This window comes from Citrus sinensis, chromosome 5 (assembly GCF_022201045.2).
Source record: "Citrus sinensis cultivar Valencia sweet orange chromosome 5, DVS_A1.0, whole genome shotgun sequence".
NCBI classification, from domain to species: Eukaryota; Viridiplantae; Streptophyta; class Magnoliopsida; order Sapindales; family Rutaceae; genus Citrus; species Citrus sinensis.
Window position 1 is genome coordinate 31,119,848 of NC_068560.1, and position 24,531 is coordinate 31,144,378.

General features: G+C 33.1%; 2 protein-coding genes across 4 annotated transcripts; both read left to right on the forward strand.

The window, feature by feature from the left end:
• Window positions 1–12,918: 12,918 nt before the first annotated feature.
• On the forward strand, window positions 12,919–20,745 carry LOC102614812 (serine/threonine-protein kinase CTR1). Of its 2 annotated transcripts, XM_025097064.2 has the most exons (15): window positions 12,924–14,155; window positions 14,236–14,534; window positions 14,644–14,788; window positions 15,689–15,804; window positions 16,091–16,299; window positions 16,698–17,138; window positions 17,232–17,272; window positions 17,925–17,993; window positions 18,336–18,436; window positions 18,521–18,605; window positions 18,697–18,795; window positions 18,906–18,974; window positions 19,465–19,596; window positions 19,746–19,840; window positions 20,126–20,745. In XM_025097064.2, exons 1-15 carry the CDS (start codon window positions 13,355–13,357, stop codon window positions 20,220–20,222), a joined length of 2,799 nt encoding a protein of 932 aa, XP_024952832.2. In that variant the 5' UTR covers window positions 12,924–13,354; the 3' UTR covers window positions 20,223–20,745. The 2 variants fall into 2 exon arrangements, 1 of the variants encoding a protein (XP_024952832.2); XR_008055307.1 differs by lacking the exon at window positions 20,126–20,745 and having other exon boundaries at window positions 12,919–14,155; window positions 19,409–19,596.
• A 649-nt stretch (window positions 20,746–21,394) lies between these two features.
• On the forward strand, window positions 21,395–23,429 carry LOC102615118 (uncharacterized). 2 transcript variants are annotated; one of them, XM_006472382.4, is made up of 2 exons: window positions 21,395–22,218; window positions 23,036–23,429. In XM_006472382.4, the coding sequence occupies exon 1, from the start codon at window positions 21,532–21,534 to the stop codon at window positions 22,168–22,170; it is 639 nt and encodes a 212-aa protein (XP_006472445.2). In that variant the 5' UTR covers window positions 21,395–21,531; the 3' UTR covers window positions 22,171–22,218; window positions 23,036–23,429. The 2 variants fall into 2 exon arrangements, with proteins under 2 accessions (XP_006472445.2, XP_006472446.2); XM_006472383.4 differs by having other exon boundaries at window positions 21,396–22,218; window positions 23,043–23,429.
• Window positions 23,430–24,531: the final 1,102 nt, after the last annotated feature.

Genomic DNA, 24,531 nt, shown 5'->3' on the forward strand with positions numbered 1-24,531 from the left:
ATTTATTTTTATAATATTACTCTATTATAATAATTTTTTAGACATTATTAAAAAGAAAAAAATAACCCTATTATAATAATTTTTTTAGATATTATTAAAAAGAAAAAAATAAATTATCATTTTAACACCAAAAAATAAAATAAATAAATAATATATATTAATTTTTGTGGAACACACTCTTGAGTTAAAATATTAATTTTTTTAAAAAAATTGATAATGTAATTTTTTACGATATTAATTTTTTAGACATACGTGAGCTTCCACAAAAATTAATATATACATTTTTTGTTTTTATTTTATTTTTGAGTTTAATTTGATAATTTAATTTTTTATTAATATCTAAAAAAGAAATATTATTGTAAAAATATAATATTATAAAAATAAATTAAAAATAATAAAAAAATAATGACATAAGTGTCAATATTTAGTAGCAGGGACATTTTGAGGTATTTTTAAAAATACAAAGACTAAATAGACACTAATCTCATAATATAGAGATTAAACAAGCTTTTACCCTTTTTTTTTTTTTCCCTTTCTTTCTCTAATTTGTAAAAGTGCAAAGAAATGTTTCACTCGGACAAAATCAATTTACCGCTCTTTTTAGCAAACGATGCACCGCATTTATTTTTTTTTAACGAGCACTTACGCTGCTTGTTAACGCGCGAGAAAAATGCGAAAGCAGATGCTTTATCTTGCAAGGAAAAGTTAATTGTTGTACATAACTAAGAAGGAAAAATAATAGGCAGAAACACGATTAGTAAGTTTAAGCCGCGTAATTAATTAAGAGATAAAAATTAGAGTTAGCAAAATTTCGGACTCGAGTTTGCCAAGCCTCTCCTGAGCATATATTTTGTCAGATTGGGTTGGACCCTGTTCAATTCATGCATTTTTTAGGCAAGGCCTAATAACTTGAATGTCATGTTTTATATATATATATATATATTTATTTATTAGATTTTACAAATTTATAAATATACAATTTCGTTTTTATTTGATTACTTTAAAATTTAGGTTAACATGATTCAAAACTTTAAACATATATTATAGGTGGGTCAAATAAATATTAAAATGTATATTTTAATTTATTGTTTTATTTTTTTAGACATTTATGAAACTTTTGGGCTGAGCTCAGGCTCTTAGCCAAGCTCAAATCTGATCTAAGAGTTTATAAACTATAGTTGGATTGAGCACACCTTAACTTGAAACACTCAAACTCAAATTGGGTGGACTTTTTTTGCCCTCCCAACTAAAAATGTCATGGCAAAATCAGTAGGCTTGGAGATCAGCTAATCTGAAACTTGATCACTTTTATGGTATGTTTATTAATCAGTAATCGAAATCAATTTGAATCATAATGGACTAGAATCAAAATGGAATGAAATTATAATTGGAATGAATTGTATTGTCATTGGTATATTTACTTTATTTTAAAATCAGAATGAATTGTTGCAAGTTACTAGACTAACCTTAGTTGATATGATTGTTATTTTGATAATAGTAATTGTTATTATTATTATCATCATCGTCGTAACTAAATGAGGTAAAACTAAATTTTTAATTCCACTAAGAGTACAAATGTTAATACACTTCTTATTCTCTATTCTCATTCTCAACTCTCCTTACGAATAGAATTTCATTCCACGTTCTCAAATTTTTAGGATCTGCTCAAATTTCATTCTCATTCTCCCTCCTTAATTTATAAGTAAGCAAGTTAATAAAATCTTATTTCTTTACTCCCATTCTCAATTTTTAAACACATCATTAATCAATTGAAAAAAATAACACCTAGGTCCTTAATGTTTTATAATATTGCAAATAAGGATTTTTTTTTTTTTTAATGCAAATTGCAGTCAGATTCCGTTGAAATTTGTTATACCACTAAAAACTTTGAAACAAATAAATCCCTAATTAAGAAATTCTTTTGATAAGATCCCATTTCAGTTATAATTAATAAAATAATAGTGATATACTTACAAAAATTAGGATATAAAGTTTGTATATCAAATCGTGTATCTATTTGTGTTAACAATATATTATACTTACAAAGTTGTGCAAATAACATGATATCAATTAACAACATAGATTAAATGATACTTATTTTTAAATAACAGACCATTATCAATATTGTACATACTTTTAGTTTGCACTTTAATGAAATCGATTTTCAAATAAAAAAGTTGATTGCTTAAATTGGGTTTGGATTTGTCAAAGTTGCTTCACAATTTATCCATTCAGTAGAGCTTTTAATACCCCTTTTTAATTTGAGTAATGATATAGACACAAACTATTGTACAAATTTATTTTATACAAACTGATGCGACGTTAATTTATTGGTTGAATTAAATATCTTTTGGCCCATATGATTTATTTATATTATTTTATATTTTAATTCAACCAATGAATTAATGCCACATCAGTTTGTACAAGATAAGTTTGTATAAGAGTTTGTGACTGTATCATCACCCTTTTAATTTTATCTGTAAAATACCCCCAATTTAGTTTGTTAAAATCAAAGCCATATCGTATTAAAATTAACCATCTTCCAAAAATCTCCACTAAAAAGATAGTTTCTTTAAGTACTTATTTATAAAATACACACAAATCTTAAAATCTTAAATTATTTTATTATTATACAATTTATATCTCCTCAAATCTAAATTTTGGTAATTTCCTCAAAAAGTTTAATTAAAACTTAAAATATAAATACAAATTATGAAATGGGAGTGTACAAATTTTTTTAGAATAATAATTTATAAGTATTTAATTGAATTCTTATTCAAAATAAGAAATCAATTAATTTATCTTTAGTTATTTAAGGAAATTCGATTAAGATGGGGTTTTGTCTTCTGTGAGGAATTTGAAGGGATGTCAAAAGGCTCTCTCTCATATCGATTTAGAAGCAAAGGCCACTAATATGCTGGAGTTGCAACGACATCGTTTCCTGTGTAATACATTGCAGGCCCAAGTCAAAATGTCCCAATTCGTGGGGATTCAGTCTCACTTCCACCGTTCCGCGTGCATATTTATCATCCGACTAAACATGATTTCTCTAAAAGAGCTCCTCCTTTGGATCACCGTTACTTTTTTTTTTTTTTTAAATCAACATTTATGAAGTGTACTTTTTCATTTTTTATTTTTGATTTGGAACCAAAGGTGTACTATTCTTAGTAGTTCAACAAGATATTTTATGGGCAATTATTTGAAAGAAAAGTGAATGGGTGAGTTGATTTCTGAAAAGAAATTCCTATTGAATTTGTTCTAAAGCGTCAAGCTAGCATCTTCTTCCTGCGAATTAAAGTATATAACTATTCCACTAACAACATAGATGCTTAAGGATATATATGAATGTGACTCCCAAAAAAGTTGATTTGCTCTTTGTGTTGATCTTGCCGATCAACGATCCACATGGCCAGTGAAATTTTAAATAATTGCATTTTTTTTTAACGGAAAAGTTAATTATTTGTTCTTCTAGTTCGAAGAGTACTTATAATGTAAAAAAATAAAAAATAAAAAATAGATACAGCTCCTATTTCAGAATTTAAAATCTATTACTAAACTTTACGATTTATTCAAGAGTTGCAGAATACACATTATCAACATTATATTTCTCTGGAACCCAAATATATTAAATATTTTAATGCGACCAATTGAAGTTCAAAATGATTTTTGTGGGAGCTAACTGATTCAACTCGTAAAATTTTCGTAGCAGTACCTTTAAGGTTCGTATACCGTTCATGTAAGGGAGGACCAAATTTATTTACTATTACATAAACACAACATACTCATTTTAGGCCATTACTTTAAATCTAGCAAATTCGGATTTGTATATGTTAAAGGGCGTACTCTCTAATCAAAATGGACGTTGAGTTTGTTTTTAAAGAAATTTTCCTTGCAATTATATAGTCATTGTAATAAGAAATCTATAGGGATCGACCTTAATCTACGTTGGCTCACCCAAATCAAATCGAAAAAATCTGCTCCAAGTAAATGTGGGGTGAAAGGGGGATGTTGGACGGTTAATTGCCTTTGAGATCACAATTCACAAGGCAACCAAAAGGAATTATTTGTAAAAGAAGCAGTACCAATGCGGAAGCTTGTGGTTTGGAGAAGCTCATAGATTACAGCTCTAGCTGCCTCAATTTCGAGATTGCAACTTGCATTTAGAATAATACCATATATTATGGTGCCCTATCAAATTTCCCAACCATTTAAGCAACCATTGTTGGTTTTGATTTATTAATAATAATGATCAACTATGATATCATGTGTCCCCATGGTGGATTTGAATTGAATGGATTAATGGACTTCACCATCTGCTTCCTACTTTTAAAATTCATTAACAGAAGGATTCTCTTGCTCATTGGTCTGTCTACTTAGAATTACCCAATTGGGCCATAAAAAAATGAAGGAATGGGACTGCATTAAAATTAAAAAATAAACGAGGAAATGATCAAAGAAAGCCCATTTTAATTCAAGTACCGCTATTTGGTTATAACTGCTGTTGCCTTTAACTGATAAGGGAAAACGTATACTTGTATTAATTGAAACAAGCTTACCTTATTTTTTTGAAAAGAATCGTATGATGTTATTTTTAGTAAATTTGAATAATTAAAGCAATGAAGAGAGAGAGAGAGAGAGAGAGAGAGAGAGGGGGGGGGGGGGGTACTTGTATTAACTGAATAGGTAATAAGAATTTTCTTTTAGGAAGGAAAAAAAGGTACAAAGATGTGAGCAAGGGAAAAGAGCAAGAGTTTTTTTTTTCTTTTTTCTTTTTGGCTGCATTGAAGTATGGTTGTTTATAACAAAAATAGTTGTGTGCCAAAACATAAATATATTTTGTAGTGTTATAAATGAACAAGATTAAATTACTCTATATAGTGGTTGGTTTTTTAGGTTTAATATATAAATCCACACCATAATAAATAGAATGAGATCCAAAACTCAATAGCCAATTAGGTCAATGTCGCCCTTCCATTGTAAAGAATTTCGATTGAGAGATATTATTGAGTTGAGTTATCCCATATTAATGAAAAAGGTCATATGGACTAATGTATACAATAGATCACTTCATGTAAAAAAAACTAAGCTATTGGATTGGATGTTGGATATTTTATATCACCCCAACGATATTCTTGATTTATATACATTTCTTCAAGGCTCATACCAATCAAAACAAATATCATATATTCATAATCTAAAATTATGTACAATTTCACACGATTAACACATTTTTTAATTAAAAAGGTTATAGTAACTTTGAATATTGATGTACATTCAAATATTTATTGAGGCATGATTGTTATTATATTCATTCCCTTATAGGACTTAAAACTCATATTGCTAAAATAAATATAAACATTATGCTTTTAGTCTTGCATTTCTAAGTAAACACATACATAAGATATGAATTCAAGATTTACCTCCATTGGTCATGAATCTAAGCCTTCAAACTTTTATTGAATGCCTCTGACTCGTTCCAAGCCACTGCAATTTACTTCTTTCAACTTTAACTCAAGATTTGAGTTTTTGCACATTCACTGTGTACGCGCGCACAGACACACACAAATTAGATAGAGGAGAGAGGTGCACTACATTTTTGCCTGAGTTCTATGAAAATGTACTCCCAATGGACTGCAGTCACTTAAATATTATAACTGAAACCTAAGTGTAAGGATTGCTCATGTATTAATACAAAATTGTCATCTTATTATGAACTAAAATAATATAATTAAAGGTTATACTTGTCCGTAATATATTACTATATAGGTATAACAAAATTAGACTCAATAACATAATACATGATCACTTAATAAATAAATCTATTAAAATTATTCGTTAATACTTGACACTAATCACATATTAATGTGATAAAATATTAAACAATTAAAATGGTTTATGTTAGTCCACGTGAGAAATAAATCTAACACATATCTCAAAAGGCAAAACAAATAATGAATCAAACCATTTCACTAGGCTTCGACACAAATTTTAATATTCAAAACTAACATTAATGAAAACAAAAAATATGGAAAAATTGATAACCAATGAAATCGTTGATGGGCGAGAAAAGACTGCTCACATGCAAAAGGGTGCAAGTGTCAGAGTTGTGGTTAGGGCCGTGACCTCCCGCATTTATTGAGCCACCGAGCAATGACGAGGTCCTCCTGCTTGGGCATTTCATTTTCACATTTGCAAATGTCAAATAAAATCATATTCTGGGCATGAGTGAGCAGTCCTTTAGTCTTTTCGTTATTATAAAGTTTTAGGATGTGCACGGAGCACTCTGTACATGGTAGACAAAAATAATTATAATAATAATAATAAATCATTGCAAATGAAGATGGGAATCCAATTGAAGTGACTTGCTTCGCAGTTCGGAGTACGACTGTAGGCCGGTGTTGAGTTTATTTATTTATTTTTTTTGATAAAGGGCGATGTTGAAACTTAAAAAGGTCAAGTGGGTGAATGAAAGGAATTTTTTTTTAAAATATGTAAAATTTAAATTATTGTCTCGTAAATTGATCATTTTTAATTTTTTATATTTTAAAATCTCAAGTTATCTCTTTTTTTTTAATTTAAAAAATAAGGAAAAATAAGGTTGAGTTGATGATTTTTTTTTTTAACTTTCTAACAAAATAAGGATATATTAAGGTTTTTAAAATTAAATGAGTTATTTAAAAATAATTAATTTACAAAGGATTAATCTGAAACTATCCATTTTTAAATTAGCAAAGTAGCAAACTTCATGAATCGAATGTCCCACGTAGCTTCTTTACCTTCAGCTTAAATAATAAATATCATCACTACCAACAAAGAATATACTAGAGAATATACCGATCTTTTATTTTCATAAATTTTAAATTATTTCCTCATAAATTAATTATTTTTAAATTACCTCTACTAATTTTTAAAAATCTCAAGTTAATTTTTTTTTTGGCCAAAAGATAAGGGGAAAATATGAGTGGTTGATGATTGTTTTTTTCCTTCACAAAAATGAGGGTAAATTGAAGTTTTCAAAAAATATGGAGGTAATTTTAAGATAATTAATTCACGAGGGGACTAATCCGAGATTAACCTTTTCATATAAATATCAGAAATTCTGATGTTATTTCAACTTAAAGTTATGATGTTTTATGTTTTTTAAATTTAGGATAATAATAACTTATGAGCTTTTTTTTTATTTAATGATTTAATTGACTTAATTTTGATCAATTAAGTCATCAAATCCTTTTTTTTTCAAACTTAGTGAAAATTGTAAGTCATTAAATTATTAAGACAATTTATTTAGCTTTTCTTTAAATTAAAAATGCTTGAATAACGTCATTAAAAAATATAATATGGTGATAAATTATTATTATTAAATAATCTTCATTCCTATCTAAATAAATACTAATTAGTATTATTACACATCTCAATAACTTATGATGGTATAGTGATAAACTATCATTACTTTTATTTATTTATTTTCTTCAAACTATTATTACTTCTTCTTCTTCTTCTCAAACTTAAGAAATTCTACATAATCGACACCTACAGTATTTTTATGTTTAATTATATAAATTTCACTACAGTTAGCTCTTTGAGGATTCAAAATTTGATATAAATATAAACCATAAATTTTGATTATAATAATTTGATTTTTTTTCCCTTTCGTTATTGTAGTCCAAACAAAGATTTCAAAATTTTGTTATAAATGATTATTTATGTCTCTTTTACTTTATATTCATAGTATTAATGACACGTTTGTTTTGAAAAAAATACAAGGAGAAAAGAGGAGAGAAAAAAAGAAGATGAGAAAGAAATAAGAGCAGAAAAATAAATTTTATATTTAACCAAACAATAAAAATAAAATTAACCCTTTTTTTCATTTATTTTCTCTTCCTCTCTTTCCTTTTCTTTTTCGTTCTTCTCTTCTGCTACCATTTCTTCCGCTTAAGTTTTCTGAATTCATATTCTCCTGCACTAACTTCACGTCCATTGTCGGTGCCCACGCCATCATTTATTGAAAGAACAGTAAGAATTTGTCATTATTTTTTTAACTAAATTGATTGTCAAAGTTACTTTGTGGAAGCAATAGGTGAGGGATCAATTCTTCTAACACCAACGTCGAATCACATGGATGGGAAAATACCAGAATAATAATAATTATTATTATTATTCAAAGAAATGTGGAGTGAAGTGTGTGAAATGAAAAGAAACACTGTGTGTGTATGTGTAATGTCGCAATAGTAAATACATAACAAAGAATGTAATTAAGATTTCTTCATGAGTGTCCTTGTCATGATGTCGTCATATTTGAAATTCATTAATAAAATCATGATTTAACTCGTATACCCCTAAACAATGAAGCAAGTTAATAATATAGTTGAAAAAAAATAGTTTCGTGAATCATTTTTAGTGGGCAAACTTCTTTGGTTAGAGAAGAAATTTCTCTTGTGAGCCTTGACCAAAGCTAGGAATCAATCAAAGCTTATTAAACCAATTAACTTTACTCATAAATAATTTGAAGTAAAATTTTATTCTTTCAATTTGGACGTACGTTAATTTGTAATAAACTAATTAACCCCCATGAAAGCATCATCAGCTTAATTGATAAATATGCTCTTAAATTAAAAGCTTCTAGACTTTGAAATATCTCACCTCTTTTTTTTTATGCTTAAATAATCTTATATATTTTATTACTAGCTACGAAATAGGAATCTAATAAAGCTACTCAGGCACTGCCAAATCTTAAAAATAGCAGTAATAATAATAAATAACAAAAACGAACCTTGTCTAATAAAAGTAAAACACAGTGTGATTTGCTGACTCAAACCTCAATTAGTCACAGGATAATTAATCTTGTCTCCTAAATAATAGGTCATTAGCCTCGCCAATCGATTTTTACCACGTGGCACATTCTAGGCCCCTTCATTTTATTTTGATTATTGCTCACCAAACCATAACGAGTAACTGCGCATCCAGTGGCCGTGGTATTGTCTTGGTTCCTTCTAATTAAAATATTAACCCCTTAAGTGGCTTGATTGAGTTTGCTCACTAGTTAGAATAGCAGGAAAGTCGCCTTTGTTGGGAGAACCTGTGCCTTTCGGTTCGAACGGAAACTTCTAGTCTGGGTTATGGTACGAGCTTAAAGGTGCCTCCCACAGTTGGGGCCCTCTCCAGGATACCTCGTGGAAATATATATATATATTAACCAATTATGTGTTTTTTTAAAGATTTATTTATAGCACCAAATCTCTAACTACAAAATAGTTACCTAGTAAGATACGCTATGCCTATTATATGCATGCCTTGGTCATCGGCGTGGTAGTATTAGAAGAGAATAGAGAGTTCAAGATACTTACCGATTTAAAATGAATTATTAATTTTCAAAAATAAATCATAATTGCAGATGATTTTATAAGAAAATAATGATTTAATTTTTTGCAATTATAAATATTAATTAGAAAACAAATTTATTCCATTCATCAATAAATAATATTAAATTTTTAAAAAGAATAATCTTACATAAGCCAAATTAAACTTATTCATATTATTCACGCTGAACGACGCAATATGCGATTTGAGCTCGTTAAAAAAAATGATCACATTTGATTAGCATTGTTAATTAAAATAATAGAAATTTAGGGCCTGTTCAGAATCATTTTTTAATTAGAATTTTTTTAAAATAAAAAATAAGAACGAAAATAGTGTTTTGTAGTTGCTATATTTTGAATTTAAATATGTGCCTAGTATCATATCCTGTATTTTAAAATTGAAAACAATAATATGTATTCAGTAGACACAATTGAGAATAGTAAAAATAATGAATATGTGTTTGGTAATATCACTTTTTAAAAACAATTTTTACTAAATATTTAGGTCATATTTACTTTTAAAAAATAATTGTTTAACTACTACATACAAAAACATACAATAAATAATTTAATATTAGTATTAATAAGTTACATTGTCATTATTTTTATATTATAATTAAAATATATATTGACACAAATGATTTATATGTTTTTCGTTTAATTGTCCATGGTTGAAGGAATTTTGAGCATTTCAAACTACATGTGGTGACAATTTAGAAATATCCTATGGTTTCTTTATTGTATATACTGAGATTTATTTGGAGAGTTCAATCATTCATTCTTTTCTTTCTTATTTATTTTCGTTAATTTATTAAAACACTATTAAATTTCATAATACAAAATAAATAATATATCGTAGATAGTAGACAATTGCACGTATAATCAACATGTTCTCACTTTTATAACTATAAATGAAAATTTGAACTATTTATTTTATAATTTATTTTTTGAATCTAATCCACCGAACATGTAAAACATCTATGTTCTCAAAACGAAAATAAAAACAGGCTCCTCAAAATGGTACCAAACAGACTCTTAATTATTTTAGCGATTAAACTCAATCAAAATATTCATCTCCAATTTATTTCTCTTTTACTGCAATTAATTTGTACTTCTCTTTCATCAAACATATTTTCACACCGTTATTGCATTAATCAAGATTAGTGTTGACAAATTATAATTTTTTAACACTATCACTGGTGCCAAAAGCTAACTTGATTATACTGACATCTATGAAGTCCACATAGTGTTTGAATACTTAGACATCGATGAGCAAACTAAAAACAACAATTTGGTGCTTGTTGTGCCAACCAAATTATTGAAAGAAGATTGCATAAATCTATTAACATAAAAGAGGCATTATTTATCGTGCCACCATACAATTTTTAAACAATTATCTCAGATACTAAGGCCCCGTTTGGGATTGCTTTTGGGAGGGTTAAAAGTGATTTTAAAAATCTAAAAGCTAATTTTGGTGTTTGGTAAAAAAAAATCAAAATCACTTTTGCCAGAATCAGCTCCTCCTACAGCTAATTTTGAAAAGCAGGGAAGGAGTAACTTTTAGATATTGATTTTGAGAATCAATTTTATCATTTAATATAATTCCATAAATATCATTACAATTATTACTTAAACCCGAAATTATCCTTATTTAAATTGGAAACAAAATCAATATTTTATTGTAATTAACAAAATCAATATTTTAAAAAATTATTTGATTCAACGAGATATCGTACGTGTACATTTTTATATGTATAAGTAAATTTCATCTTACATTATGTACATTTTAGTCATTTATTTTTTTACAGCAGTTTAACAATAAGATTTACCAAACACCCATAACTGCTTTCAAAATTCACAGTACTTTTGAAAATAAAATTTACCAAACACTTAATTGATTCTCTTCACAGCTGATTATTTCTATAGTACAGCTAACATCAATTATTTTAAAAGCTGCAGCATTACCAAACTGGCCCTAAATCTCAACCACTCATCAAGCATCAGAAAAAATTGACATTCGAGGTATGATTAAAAACTCTAGATTCGTATGCGAGTGATACCAAAGAAGAAGTTTAATTTCTTATTTTAATTTGTATGTATTATTGGCTTGCATTTCATGAAAGTGGGTGAAATTTTATGCGTTTTTATCGCTTGCTTTCTCTTTTGTAGAATGCAGCAGTGCTAGAGATCCATTATATCCTTTCTTTAAAAGGAAATGGGATTATACATAAGAAAATGTTTTTGGGCTACATTTTATTAAAAATTTGCTTCCAAGAATCAGTGGCTTTATTTATGTCCAAGTGGGGATTTATTTAAAACGAAAATCAACAATTCAAGAACTTAACTTATGTGCTCCACTAGCGGGGTCACTTTGCTACATTATTATTGGAGCAACGGCATCACTAAAAAAGTCTAATTAAGATTATAAAATGAAGCGATTAAAGGATTGCTACCAATTATTTGAATTAATAAGCCTGATTTGTACAGAAATTACCGACGGGGGCCCCATTAACTCTTGTTAATTAATTCAATGTTAACGGCCAGTACTTGGTCTGGTACACTGAATTGAGCGCCATACCTGTCCAATAAGTGTGAGTCACTTTTGATAAATATAAGACTAATCGAGAAGTCGAAGCTTTTTATGAATGAGTCATGTTCACTATCACTCGCTTAGTTAATATTCCAAATACTTGTGTGGTCGTCATGCATTAAAAGATGAGCTGCCAATATTAATTTGTATTTTATTTTTCTTTACTATCAACAACCCCTTAATAATTCATGCCATTTTTGCACAAATAAAAATAAAAGTATTCTATTTGTGGCATAGGAGATGGAAAAATATGAATATTTTGATCATTGATAGGTCAAAAAAATAATAAGAAATTGCATAGTTTTAGTTAGTTAAGACCATGCTCTCAATATTCCAACGGTCAAACACAAGAAGAGCGAACACCTCCCAAAGAGGAAATTTAAGAACCCAAGACATAATAAATAAATAGGAGGCTTACGAGGGATAGATTAGGATATACCAAAATTACCCCCAAAAAAAGGGTTTATAGTTTATACATGTAAAGTCATAGCTATTAGCTAATATCACGCACTGCAAGTGAGAGAGGCTGAGGGCTTAACCTAAACCCATCCAATTAAATTAAGGCCCCTTTACAGCACAGACAAAACAAGACGGTACCAGTGTATCAGATTTCTCCAACAACCGTCACATGCTGACATGCAGTTTTAGTTATTAAAAAAAAAAAAATACCGAAAGCAAAGAGATATTGGTAAGGAGAACTTCGTAATTCAAACTATGAGGAGGGGTATTTGAGTCTTTTCGTCATCGCTATTTTCCCATGACGATATATCCCTTACGCATTACCCCAACTGTACATTACATAAACCCCAATTTTATAATCCGAATCGCCCACAAAACCTGAGGTTCTAGGGTCCGGCTAACCTACGCTTGGTAGCATAGTGCGCATCTCTGACACGAATGCTTACGCGTCGCAACGACTTTTGTACTAAATTTTACGTGTGCTCTCTATACAAAAGGTGCGCATTCACGATCCTGCGTCCTTTAGCACTCGTTTTATTTTTTCAATTTTCCACCGGTCCATCACGCCTGCTTTCCCCTCTCGTGCTTAAAATAGTATATCGAAAACTCAACACACCATTTGCTTCCTCCTCTTCCTCTCTCTCTCTCGCCTCTCCATAACCATTCTCTTCACCTCAGTTGAAAAAAACCACAAGCTCTTGTTCAAGTTTTTTCACGGAGATATAAAGATTCATATACAGTTTCGCTACTTCAAAAAATAAGTGAAAAGTTTTACTATATACGAAGCGTTGCTGAATGTGTTTCTGATTTTGTTTTAACGAAGTCGATCGATCATCGTGCGAGATTTTACGGCGAAGTTAGATTGGCAAGAGAGTTGGAAAAGCAAGGTGTTGCAAGTTACGACGACTTTGGGTGCGTGCGTGCGTGCGCGGGAGGCTCGTGAAAGAAAATGCCGCACAGAACGACTTACTTCTTTCCCAGGCAATTCCCGGATCATCGCGGATTCGATGCATCTGCATCACCGTCGCCAGCTGCAGCTAACAAGCAGCTGTTGGAGAATCACGAGAAGAATACTGCAAAAGGACCTTTTGGCATTAATGAAAATGACCGAAAGTCAGCAGCAGCAACCACAAGCACAACAACCACCACCACTAAGAACTTGAAGAATTCAGCGGCACCTCTATCAGTATCTGATCTCTTCACGAGCGGCGACGAAAAGTTCAAGGTCAAAAAGCAACAATTTGCTGCCTTTTGCGATTGGTTGACAGAAAAAAAGGAAGATCGATCCGCTTCTCGTCACGTGAAATCATTCCAGTCTAGACTATCCTCCGGTACTGATGAAGATCGTGAGCCCCTGCTACAACCGCCCGAACCAAAACCCGTCCCCGTCCCCGACACCGTCACTAAAATCGACAATGACCGCAACTTCGATCGCCAGGTTTCGTTGCCGAGGCTCTCAAGTACCGGCAGCAGTTACGCTGCTTCGAGCTTGTTTTCTGGGACCACCTTAGATGGAAACTTCTCCAGTGACGTTAAGGACACGTCGACACGTGTGTCCACGTCGAGACAGGAGGTGGAGGAAGAGGAGAGCAAGGATACTGCGGCTCAAAGGACCAAAGAGAGTTATATGTTGCAGCTCACTTTGGCTAGAAGACTTACTCTACAAGCATGTATTTTTAGTGGCCCTTTGCTTCTGCAGGAGTCTGCTCTCGAGGTTTCTGACACCGAGACCGTTTCTTACCGTCTATGGGTTCGTTTCTTTAGTCTCATTATTCGTCTGTTTTGAATTAAGCTTCTTGTCATCAACGTAATATTTGACGTGTTTTTCAGGTTAGTGGCTGCTTGTCATACAATGACAAGATTTCGGATGGATTTTATAACATACTGGGGATGAATCCGTATCTGTGGGTAATGTGCAATGATCTGGAGGAAGGAAAGCGCCTACCGTCTTTGATGTCGCTTAAAGATATTGATTCTACTGAGACATCAATGGAGGTGGTTCTTATTGATAGACATGGTGACTCACGCCTCAAGGAGCTTGAAGATAAAGCTCAGGAATTATACTGTGCTTCAGAAAATACCTTAGTTTTGGTGGAGGAGCTTGGCAAGCTTGTTGCTATTTGCATGGGGTATGTTTGTGTGTGACATTACTTGTTTGTTCAGTAGGTTTTTCATTTCTTTTTCTTGTTGTTTTTGGATCTTTAATTACAGCACTTGCAATTTTTGTTTACTTTGCAGAGGAACATTTCCAATAGAACAAGGCGACCTCCACAAGCGTTGGAAAATGCATAGCAAGAGATTGAGAAAATTTCGCAAGTGTATTGTGCTCCCCATTGGCAGCTTATCTATGGGACTTTGCAGGCACCGTGCCATTCTATTCAAGGTAGCTAAACGCCAGTTTTCTTTTTAATTTTCAACCTAAATTTCATTGGTTCGGGAAAACTATTACCGAGATGAAAAATAATTGTTCCTTAGGATATTCAACTTTTTGACCAATCTATTATCATTATTATAAATATTATTCAAAATTGGCAACTCATTAATTTGATACTCTACACGTACGTTATGAGACAAGACAAGATTCATATGTTGGCATGGCAAGTATACTGTATCACTGGAGCTTGTTTGTGATTGTGATCCCTTTAGATGTACAAGTAAGTGCTTGGTTAGAATAGACAATTTAGCTTGCTGGTGATCTGGCAATGTCTATTTGAGATAGTAAATTAAATTTATCACTTTTGTTTTTTAGGGATAGCAACGTTGGGATTGAGAATTATGAAATATTGGCATGGGTTTTTTCTGAAGTCTGATCGTTTGTCCAAAACTTAAAAGGATAGTGAATATATTCAATATGGTGATTTTCGTCCTTTTTCTTGAATCTAATTGCCTGTTTCAAATTTTGATATCTTAGTAGCTAGACTATAGTTAAGATTATGTTAAAAGGGCTGTCATGTCCTAATAGTCTCAGAAATTTTTAATCTTCTATCACAAGAGAATGCGTAGTGTACCTTAACAACGCTCTTGAACTAGGGGCATCTGGTGGTATCTGCATTTCTTTAAATTTACTGCCAACTACTGCAATCAAATTTGAAATTAATATATTCATGTGGAGATTAAGGGCATAGAGTTTTCTTGGTCTCTCAATGTAGATCCATGTGTGCATATGTGTCAGGATAACCTGATCATCTTGTGAATGCAGATATTCGGTGCCTATATTATTAGAAGCAGCAAAAGAACTGTCAATTTCAGATTGATCACTGATTTTGTGTATTCACATATGCAGAAATTGGCTGACTACATAGGGTTGCCCTGCCGGATAGCTCGTGGTTGCAGGTACTGTGAGGCAGACCACCGGTCTTCTTGCCTTGTTAAAATTGAAGATGACAGGAGGTCCTCAAGGTTGGAATACATTTAACTGCTTTTACTGGCTTACGTTTCTAACCAAACATTGAAACCTATGCTAGAATTAAATTTGGCTGCTAGTAAATTCAGAACTTTTCTGTCTTTTCTTTTAAGTAATAAGTTGATACCTTGGCAACTAAATAAAATTCTCTAAAATAGAGCATGGTTAATTCTGTTTATTCATTCGTTTTTGTAGAAGTGCAAGAGGTCTTCCAGAAATTTCTTGCTTATTTCTCTTGCACTTGGTTGCCTTGTTGGTGATATATGTATACATTCTTTCCAGGGAATATGTAGTTGATCTGGTGGGGGAACCAGGAAACATTCACGGTCCCAATTTCTCAATCAATGGAGGATTTCTTTCTTCGATGCCTTCACCATTTCAACTTTCTGATCTAAAAGAATTCCAAAAGCCATATATGGACAATACATCATATTGCCAGCTTCCAGACTCAAGGAGCAATAGTGCATTCCCCGAAAGTCCTCCGTACTCAGGTATGTTAAGCTTACATACTTGACATATATAGATACACATATACATAAATACATACGTACGTACATACATACATACTTCTTGAATTGTTTGCTTTCAGCTGAGTTAATTTCCAGCATGGACGTATGATCAAATTTTTTAGGAACTGGTGGCTTTTTATTCTATTGGTGCTAAGTGCATTACATTACTGTTTTTATTGATGGAAAATTGTTTGTCCCGTCCAAATGGTAGTATCCTCATGTGCAGTTGAAAAGCATACTTGAATTTCATGGATGGCTGTAGAAACTTGTAATCATTTCTTTCTCTGTGGCAAATCTAAAACTATAGAAGTTGCCATGAAATATAAAATTACAATAATTTTCTTGTAGCAAGTCTAATCCTGGAGATCCATCTCTTGTAGGCATCATCAGAAAAGGTCAAAAGTTGAAGGACATTGGTTTACCTAAAAGTTCAAAGGGTTCCATCTATGCTCTAGTCAATCAACCTAGGGCAGAAAAGGAATCCTCCCTGGTGCCCTTGAAGCTGCAAGGAAATCCTAAAAATTCAGATGCTGCTGCTGGAGCACCAATACAGGAGTATTCGAGACTTGTTGAGGAAAATGTTGCTATTGAAGCAGCTTACAAGGAGGAGATTGTTGTATCTGAAAGTTCAGTGATCATCAAACAACCTAATGCCACCTTGCCCAGCCAGCTGGATAAAGAGGATGAAAGTAAACTTGAGAAACAAGGCATATTTCCTGTTGGACCAGGCCCAAGATACTTGAATATTGAACCTTCTCTTGCAATGGACTGGCTTGAGATCTCATGGGATGAATTGCATGTGAAGGAGCGTGTTGGTGCTGGTACTTCCTCCTCCTTATTGTCTCTAGTTACTCTTTTGATGCATACTGATCTTTTTTATTTCGAAAATTTATGGTTTTCTTTTTCCCTTCTAGGTTCATTTGGGACAGTACATCGCGCAGAATGGCATGGATCGGTATGTTTTTTGTACCTTAGGACTCTCTCTTGCATTATTTCTGTGAAGGATCAACTAATTATCATTCTATTAAGAGATGTAAATGCAATGCTGCAGTGTCATTGTTTTATCCCAACTGATTGATCTTTAGTTGTCATTATTTGAAGGAGATTGTTGTTTTCTCTTTTTTGCATTATCTGTTACTGATTAATTGTGGGGTCATCAGTAACATCAGTTGAAGACTCGGTGCCCCCTCCTAGAAATTCACTGGAAAGGCAAAAAGAATTCACATCAATACGTTGAATTTTATTTAGATTTTTAGTTTGACAACCTTTTGTCTTTTCAGCACGGTTAATTAGTAGCATAAAATTTTCAGATAGAAAAATTGAGTTTTTGTGTTACAGGTGAGTAGGCATCATGATAAACATAGACTAATGGTCTAATTTTGTGCAGTGCACGTTTAGTTTCACATGTAATTTATCTGTGTGTGGAATTTCTATTCATCAATATAAGCATTCCATCAAGCAGGTCTGTTATAGATATATCGAGAGAAGTTCTTGCAAAGGACCATATTTTCATTCCTACGGCGAGATCTTTTCCTAGGGTTTTCCCCTGGGAGTAATATCGAATTACCATGTGCATTTTCTTAGTATATTATGTTACTCTTCTGCAGGACGTTGCCGTCAAGGTTTTAACAGTTCAAGATTTTCTTGATGATCAGTTGAAGGAGTTTCTACGAGAGGTATGCAAGGTTAAACAAAATTGATGATAGCTTTGGCCAAGTGACCCATTCATTGTCACCATTCTCACCATATAAAATCTGTCAGCTGTCTGGTTTAGCGTTGCCCTTCTTTGTTTTCTATTTTCTTGTACAATAGCATATCTTGTTGATTTTACAGTTTTCTTTTATCCCTCTTTCCTCTTTTTTTCCTTTTCTCTCCTTCCCCCAACCTCCACCATTTTATTTCTTTACATTCTATTCCACTGCTTGCGCTTTGCTTTTACCATAGTTTTATTTAATTAAATCTTTTGAGTCCCCTTTTTGCTGTTGCTATAAATTGAGTTGTTTGGCAATTTTCTTTAGGTTGCAATAATGAAACGTGTCCGCCATCCAAATGTGGTGCTTTTCATGGGTGCAGTTACAAAGCGTCCTCATCTATCAATTGTGACGGAATATTTGCCAAGGTGAAGAAGCTAAGCTGTTTCCATCGTAGTTTCTTCATTATTTTGTGTGGCAAGCTTCAGATTCTTGATTTTTTTGTGGAACAGGGGTAGTCTATATCGCCTTATTCACAGGCCAGCTGCTGGGGAAATGATGGATCAAAGGAGGCGGTTACGTATGGCACTTGATGTGGTCTGCCATTGTTATATACATTGTGGTTCCCATATGATAACATTTATAATTTTTTTTTCTGGGAAATAATTATGTTGGGTACTTGAAACAGGCCAAGGGGATTAATTATCTTCACAATCTAAATCCTCCAATACTTCATTGGGACCTTAAATCTCCAAACTTGCTGGTTGATAAAAACTGGACAGTGAAGGTATGATACTACGAGTGTGTGTGTACTCTTTTCTCTCCATTTTTTTTTTTTTTTTGACATTCTAATATACTAAATGATTTCTCTGGCTGGATATTGCATCTCGTGTTCAGGTGTGTGATTTTGGATTATCAAGATTCAAAGCAAATACTTTTATATCATCCAAATCTGTTGCTGGGACTGTAAGTCTCTCTCTCTCTCTCTCTCTCTCCTCCCTCTGTGTGTGTGTGTGTCTAATGTTAACTGATAAATGGATATACCTTGAATGTTCTTGTAAATTGCCCCACTTGTAATCATCACCTTAGCTTTGAGGTTACCATGAAGCACCCCCTTAAAAGTAGTGTGAGATAGTTAGGCATTGATTGTTGAGTTCAAATGTCTTGATCTGCTTACGAGTATAAGAAGCTTGTTTAATGATGTATTTTAATCTTATCTTGTTCTGTGAAATATTAGAACATAGTACTGCAGAGGTATCTTGATATGATTTTTTTTATTTTTTGGGTTGAACCCTCTTTTCACCATTGAATCTTTGCCAAACGTCACTTTTTTCTGTTGTCAACTTTGGGCTTGCTTTTGTACTCCTTGGAAGTCAGATATTTCCATCAACATCTTGCAGGTAGTTTTCTTCGCAGCACATCAAACAGCATGTAACTCTCTTGCTTTGATTTTCAGCCTGAGTGGATGGCTCCAGAGTTCCTTCGAGGAGAGCCCTCAAATGAGAAGTCTGATGTTTATAGTTTTGGAGTGATCCTGTGGGAGCTTGTGACGATGCAACAGCCTTGGAATGGACTTGGTCCAGCCCAGGTGTGATAATTGAGCATATTATGGATATATTTCCTTTTACCCTTTATCTTATTTTATACTTCTTATACTTCCTATCTATTTATGTAGTCACATCATCAACGTATATTTATGTCAAACATCTGATTGGTATTAGCAATGCGGATTTCCAGGTAGTTGGAGCTGTTGCTTTCCAGAACAGGAGGCTTGCCATCCCACAGAATACTTCGCCTGTACTGGCTTCCCTCATGGAATCTTGTTGGGCTGAGTAAGTGTGCTTTTGTTCAATAGTGCTTCATTTCCGGTTAAAAACAGGGAATTTTCATTTTCATAGTCAGGCAGAGCAACACTTTTTGGGTCGACTTGTGACTTTAATGGCATCCTGTAATTAAAGATGTAACTGCATTGTCTTTTTGTCTATACAATGAATAGATCAGCTGGTATCAGCTTTGGCATTTAGCGCGATTTAAGTATAAGAATGTTCAACTTGTACTGTTTTTGGCATTTCATAAATAGTTAATTTGCTAATGGTTGTTTATATTTTCCTTGGCAGTGATCCTGCTCAACGCCCATCTTTTGCGAATATCGTCGAGTCACTAAAGAAGTTGCTGAAATCTCCAGCCCAGTTGATACAGATGGGTGGGGAATAAAGAGTGCGGGGCAACCCAAAGTGACTTGAGATCTTCAATCATATAAATGCTTGGCTTCTTTGGGAGGTTTAGATAACCTAGCAAGCTATAGCAATTAAAAGGTTTTTGCTAACAGACCCAATTTTCGGTTCAAGGAAAATGTAGATGTATTGTTGCTTACCTAACCCCATTTCAAACCTATCAAAAGCTGAAGCCTGTAAATCTGAAAATACAGGGCCTTCAGTATTAATATAGGTTTCCTTTGCGGCGGCCTTTCCCTTCTCTCGCAAGTTGTTCCCATTTCCTTCCGAAATATTTTATTAAGAATTCGGAATCTACTTTGATCTGATATGTAATGTACTACTGATTCTCCGATGTGGACTGTAATCAGTATTCTTCTCCCTTAATCAAGTTGTTATTATTCTATGATTTTTAAATAAAGGGATTGTATAAAGCAAATAATTTGCAAACAGCCTGTTTACCTTTGTAGTTTAATTTGCTTATGCTCTAAATTTCTATTTCAATAGTTGGGCATCTAATTACAGTCGCATTGTCTGTATATTTGCATTCCACACTTGTTTAAATTAAGATGAAGATCTGGCGTCAGAGGAGAACTGTTTACAATGCTAGATTAGATTACTGGAAGGAGATTATGATCAAGTTGACTCCGTCAGCATTTGCACAATATCAATGAGATACACAGCTGCATTATGATTGTGGTTATAATAGATATATTTCTTCAAATTATTATGGTTGAAATTTACACTGTGACACAGTACCATTAATCTAGAATAGTATCAATAGACCTTTTCTTATACATACGGCAGAGTTTCTTTTTTCTTTTAATATGACACATTAGTATTTCAAGAAGAGTGGGATTGATAATTTTCCATTTGTCCCCCGGCCTTTATTGTCTTGCAAAATATACATATTTTGGTTTGCTCCGGTTGAAGTCCTTTTTAAAAAAAATTTAATTTACAATAATGCCCTGAGTGCGGTGCTTAAAAAAAAAAAAAGCCGCTTGAAATAATCCTTTCATAAATTGATAAATAGAAGTAAATGCATGGGTAAATTTTATTATTTTTTTTTGTAATGGAGGAAATTTGCAATTTTGCATGATACAGTGCAAGTAAAAGTAAAGCAAGGCGGCTTCCTTTAAATAAATGGTCCCACGAACCATCCATAATCCAACTTCGAAGTCAACACTCAACAACAAGCATTTCTCTTCAAAAAGACCCCTAATTCAGGAATTCACCAAAGCAATACAATCCCTACTTTATTTTCTCTGAGAAGGAAGAAATCAAAAATAAAATAAAAAAATAAGAAAAAAATGTGGGGCGATATACTTCTCCAGGCTGTTCTGATACTCACGGGTGTGTTCATGTTATTGGCTCTGTACGAAATCCCTCAAAAGTTCATCTCCAAGCTACGCTTCCGCAACCGCGGCAGTATTCAGGCCAAGCGCCACTTCGTCATCGGCGCCCAGCTCTTAGCCCAAGCCAGATCTTCCAAGTCCAAATCCTCCGCCTCTTCTTTAGCCAAACAAGCCGAAGCCGAAGCCGACAAGGCCATTTCTTTCGACTACAAGGACGCCGCCGCTCACATATTGAAAGCCCTGGCTTTGGATCTGCAAGGCTTCAAGACCTCCGCCCTCGAGTCGTTCGACTTGGCTCTCTCGATACCCGCCGTCAAGACTTTGACCGAGAAAGAGAAGGGCGACGCGCTGTTCAAGCGTGCCGAGGTCAAGATGTCGATGAATCGGCGCGCCGGACGAGTTGACTCTGCGATTGATGATCTGACTGAAGCCGTGAAGATACAGGATGATAATGTAAAAGCGCTTTGTTTGTTGGGAGAGTGTTACGAGGTTAAGAAGATGAGAGATGAAGCTAAGACGGCTTATGAATCGGCTTTGAAGATCGAGCCTAGTTGGACCGACGCTCAAGCCGCGCTGGATCGCTTGGTTTCGTAGCCCAAACACCTCCGGTTATTAGATAAGCTACCAGCTAACTGAAATGAGGCAAGTTCTGAAAATCAATTACCTGTCCCTTTTTTTTATTTTTATTTTTAATAAAAATTGATTTGATGGGGGACTTATATCTTTCGATAATATATATATATATATATATATATATCTTTTTTCATTTTTAATTGTATTATAATCTGCATCAGGGTTTGAGTTTATAAGGAGTCTGAATTAATATCGTTAAAGCATATCTCTAGCGTCCGCAGAGACGCAGAGTATAGCTCGAGAATTTACAATTAAGGGCTCTGCTCGGAAATCTATGTAACAGTGAGATCATTCGACTCTTACATGCATATAAAAGAGAGGAGATGAGTTCCCATAGACTCTGCTCTTGTGTTAACTACTGTGTCTAAAATGTGCTCGTGGAATATGAAATTGACTGGAAATTAAGGCTAGTTAGTCAAGAAGAAGAAAAGTTTGTTCCAAGTCTGATGCCGTCTCGTTTGGTTCTTAACTTACGGTCAATTGAAAACCATTGACGCATGACTTAGCAGATTCACTTGGTTTACTGTATAAAGGCTCTATTGGTCTTAGCAGCCCCTTGCAAAAGCAGAAGCTGAAACCAGACTCTTTAAACTATAGCATTGTATCATGAGGGGAAATTGTTAGTGCTTCTGTGCTAGCTTGTAGATATCAAACAAACCACGAACATAGCTGTAATTCACATCATGTCCCATTGGGCTTGTTCGTAACTTTCATTGTTAGCTCCTGTTATGATGGTCATTTCATAGATAACTTGGGTGAGTAATTAGTGTCGTTTTTTTTTTCAATTGATTTGCTGAATCATTTTACTAACTTTATTTTTCCTTAGTATGCAGTGAACTTCATGGAAGAGTGACAGGAAGTATTTGTAATGGCTTCATCATTACAATGATGAAATTCCGTCATTTCTTTCTCGCCAAATCTTTGCAGATGAGACTTTCATCAATATTGCCGGCTGTGTCTTCTGTGCCACCATCCTTACTACTATTTTGGGTAGCATGAACTCGACGGATCTCATCTTATCCCTGCTGATTTCAGTAATCTATTTTGATTGAAAGTGCATTAAGGCCCTTACTATTGTTAAATAAATAAAGTACTGGGTTGTAAGCTTTATGGGTCTTGACGTTACTCCTTTAGAATTGTTCTGAACTTTTATAAGTGTTTTCATCTTGCGGGTATAATTTTATGAACTGTGCTAAAAAAAGATAGCAAAGTTAGATCAATTTAACCGTAACCATTATCCTCATACAGAAAACGTGCGAGCAATGGAGATTCATCAAAGCCATTTTCCGACGACAATTAATTCTAAAAATAACCCTGATTTCTTCAATGAAACACTGAAGAAAACCCTCAATGTTCCTCCCCCCCCCCCCCCCCCCCCCCCCCAAAGCTTGATTTGCTCTCCCTCTACGAATTTCTCTTCTCTATGATGATAGGATAAATAGAACCTTGTAAATCAATTAGATGCTTTAGATAAGATTTGCAAGAAATAAAGAATAACTTGGAAAAGGTTGAATATACGTGGAAGATTCTGCATAAATTAAAAGCAACATCTTTTCCTTGTATAACAAGCTTGAGCACATGGCTGTCAAGTCAAAAAGTGGAGATTAATCTTGAAAGGAAAATTATAAATAAAAAATTTGAGGACTGTTACTCCCCCCCCCCCCCCCCCCCCCCCCCCCACCAAAAAAAAAAGGAAATAAGCAAAGTATATCGAGAAGCAAGTTTCATAATCCCAGCTCGCGGCAAATACTGATTCAAAGACTAGTATCTAATGGTTCAAGCGACTTAAGGTTTAGTCAAAATTTAAAGTGTAACGAGTTTTGGCAAAAGAAAATTATTTTTTGTTTAATGTGTGGGGGTTCGATACATTTTTATCACGCAACTTTATTGAAGGTCAAAATCGTAAAATACATAGAGGAGTTCTAGCCGGTACTTAAAAGGATGCCAACAGTCCAACTCTAGAGATTTTTTTAACATGTAACCAGAACGAAATAATTACACAAAATATTTAAGAAACAATTCAAGCCCGGTTAAAGAAATTTACGCAAGAGAATGGACTGTTGACAACCTACTCTGCAATTCATAATTAACAAATCTCTCTCTAAGCTTGACTCCTTGCTCTCAAAGATTCCAATCAACAATTTGTTGCAGGGATATCATATATTCTAATGCTTTGCTTATCTACTATATCACACTTTTATAAACGAAATGACACTCCATTCTAGCCTAGGGCTATTTTTTATTGGGCCAAACATAGTATTGACTTGACCAAAGAAGCTTCCTTCCATCATCAATACAATTACTTAGAATTTTGGTACATGA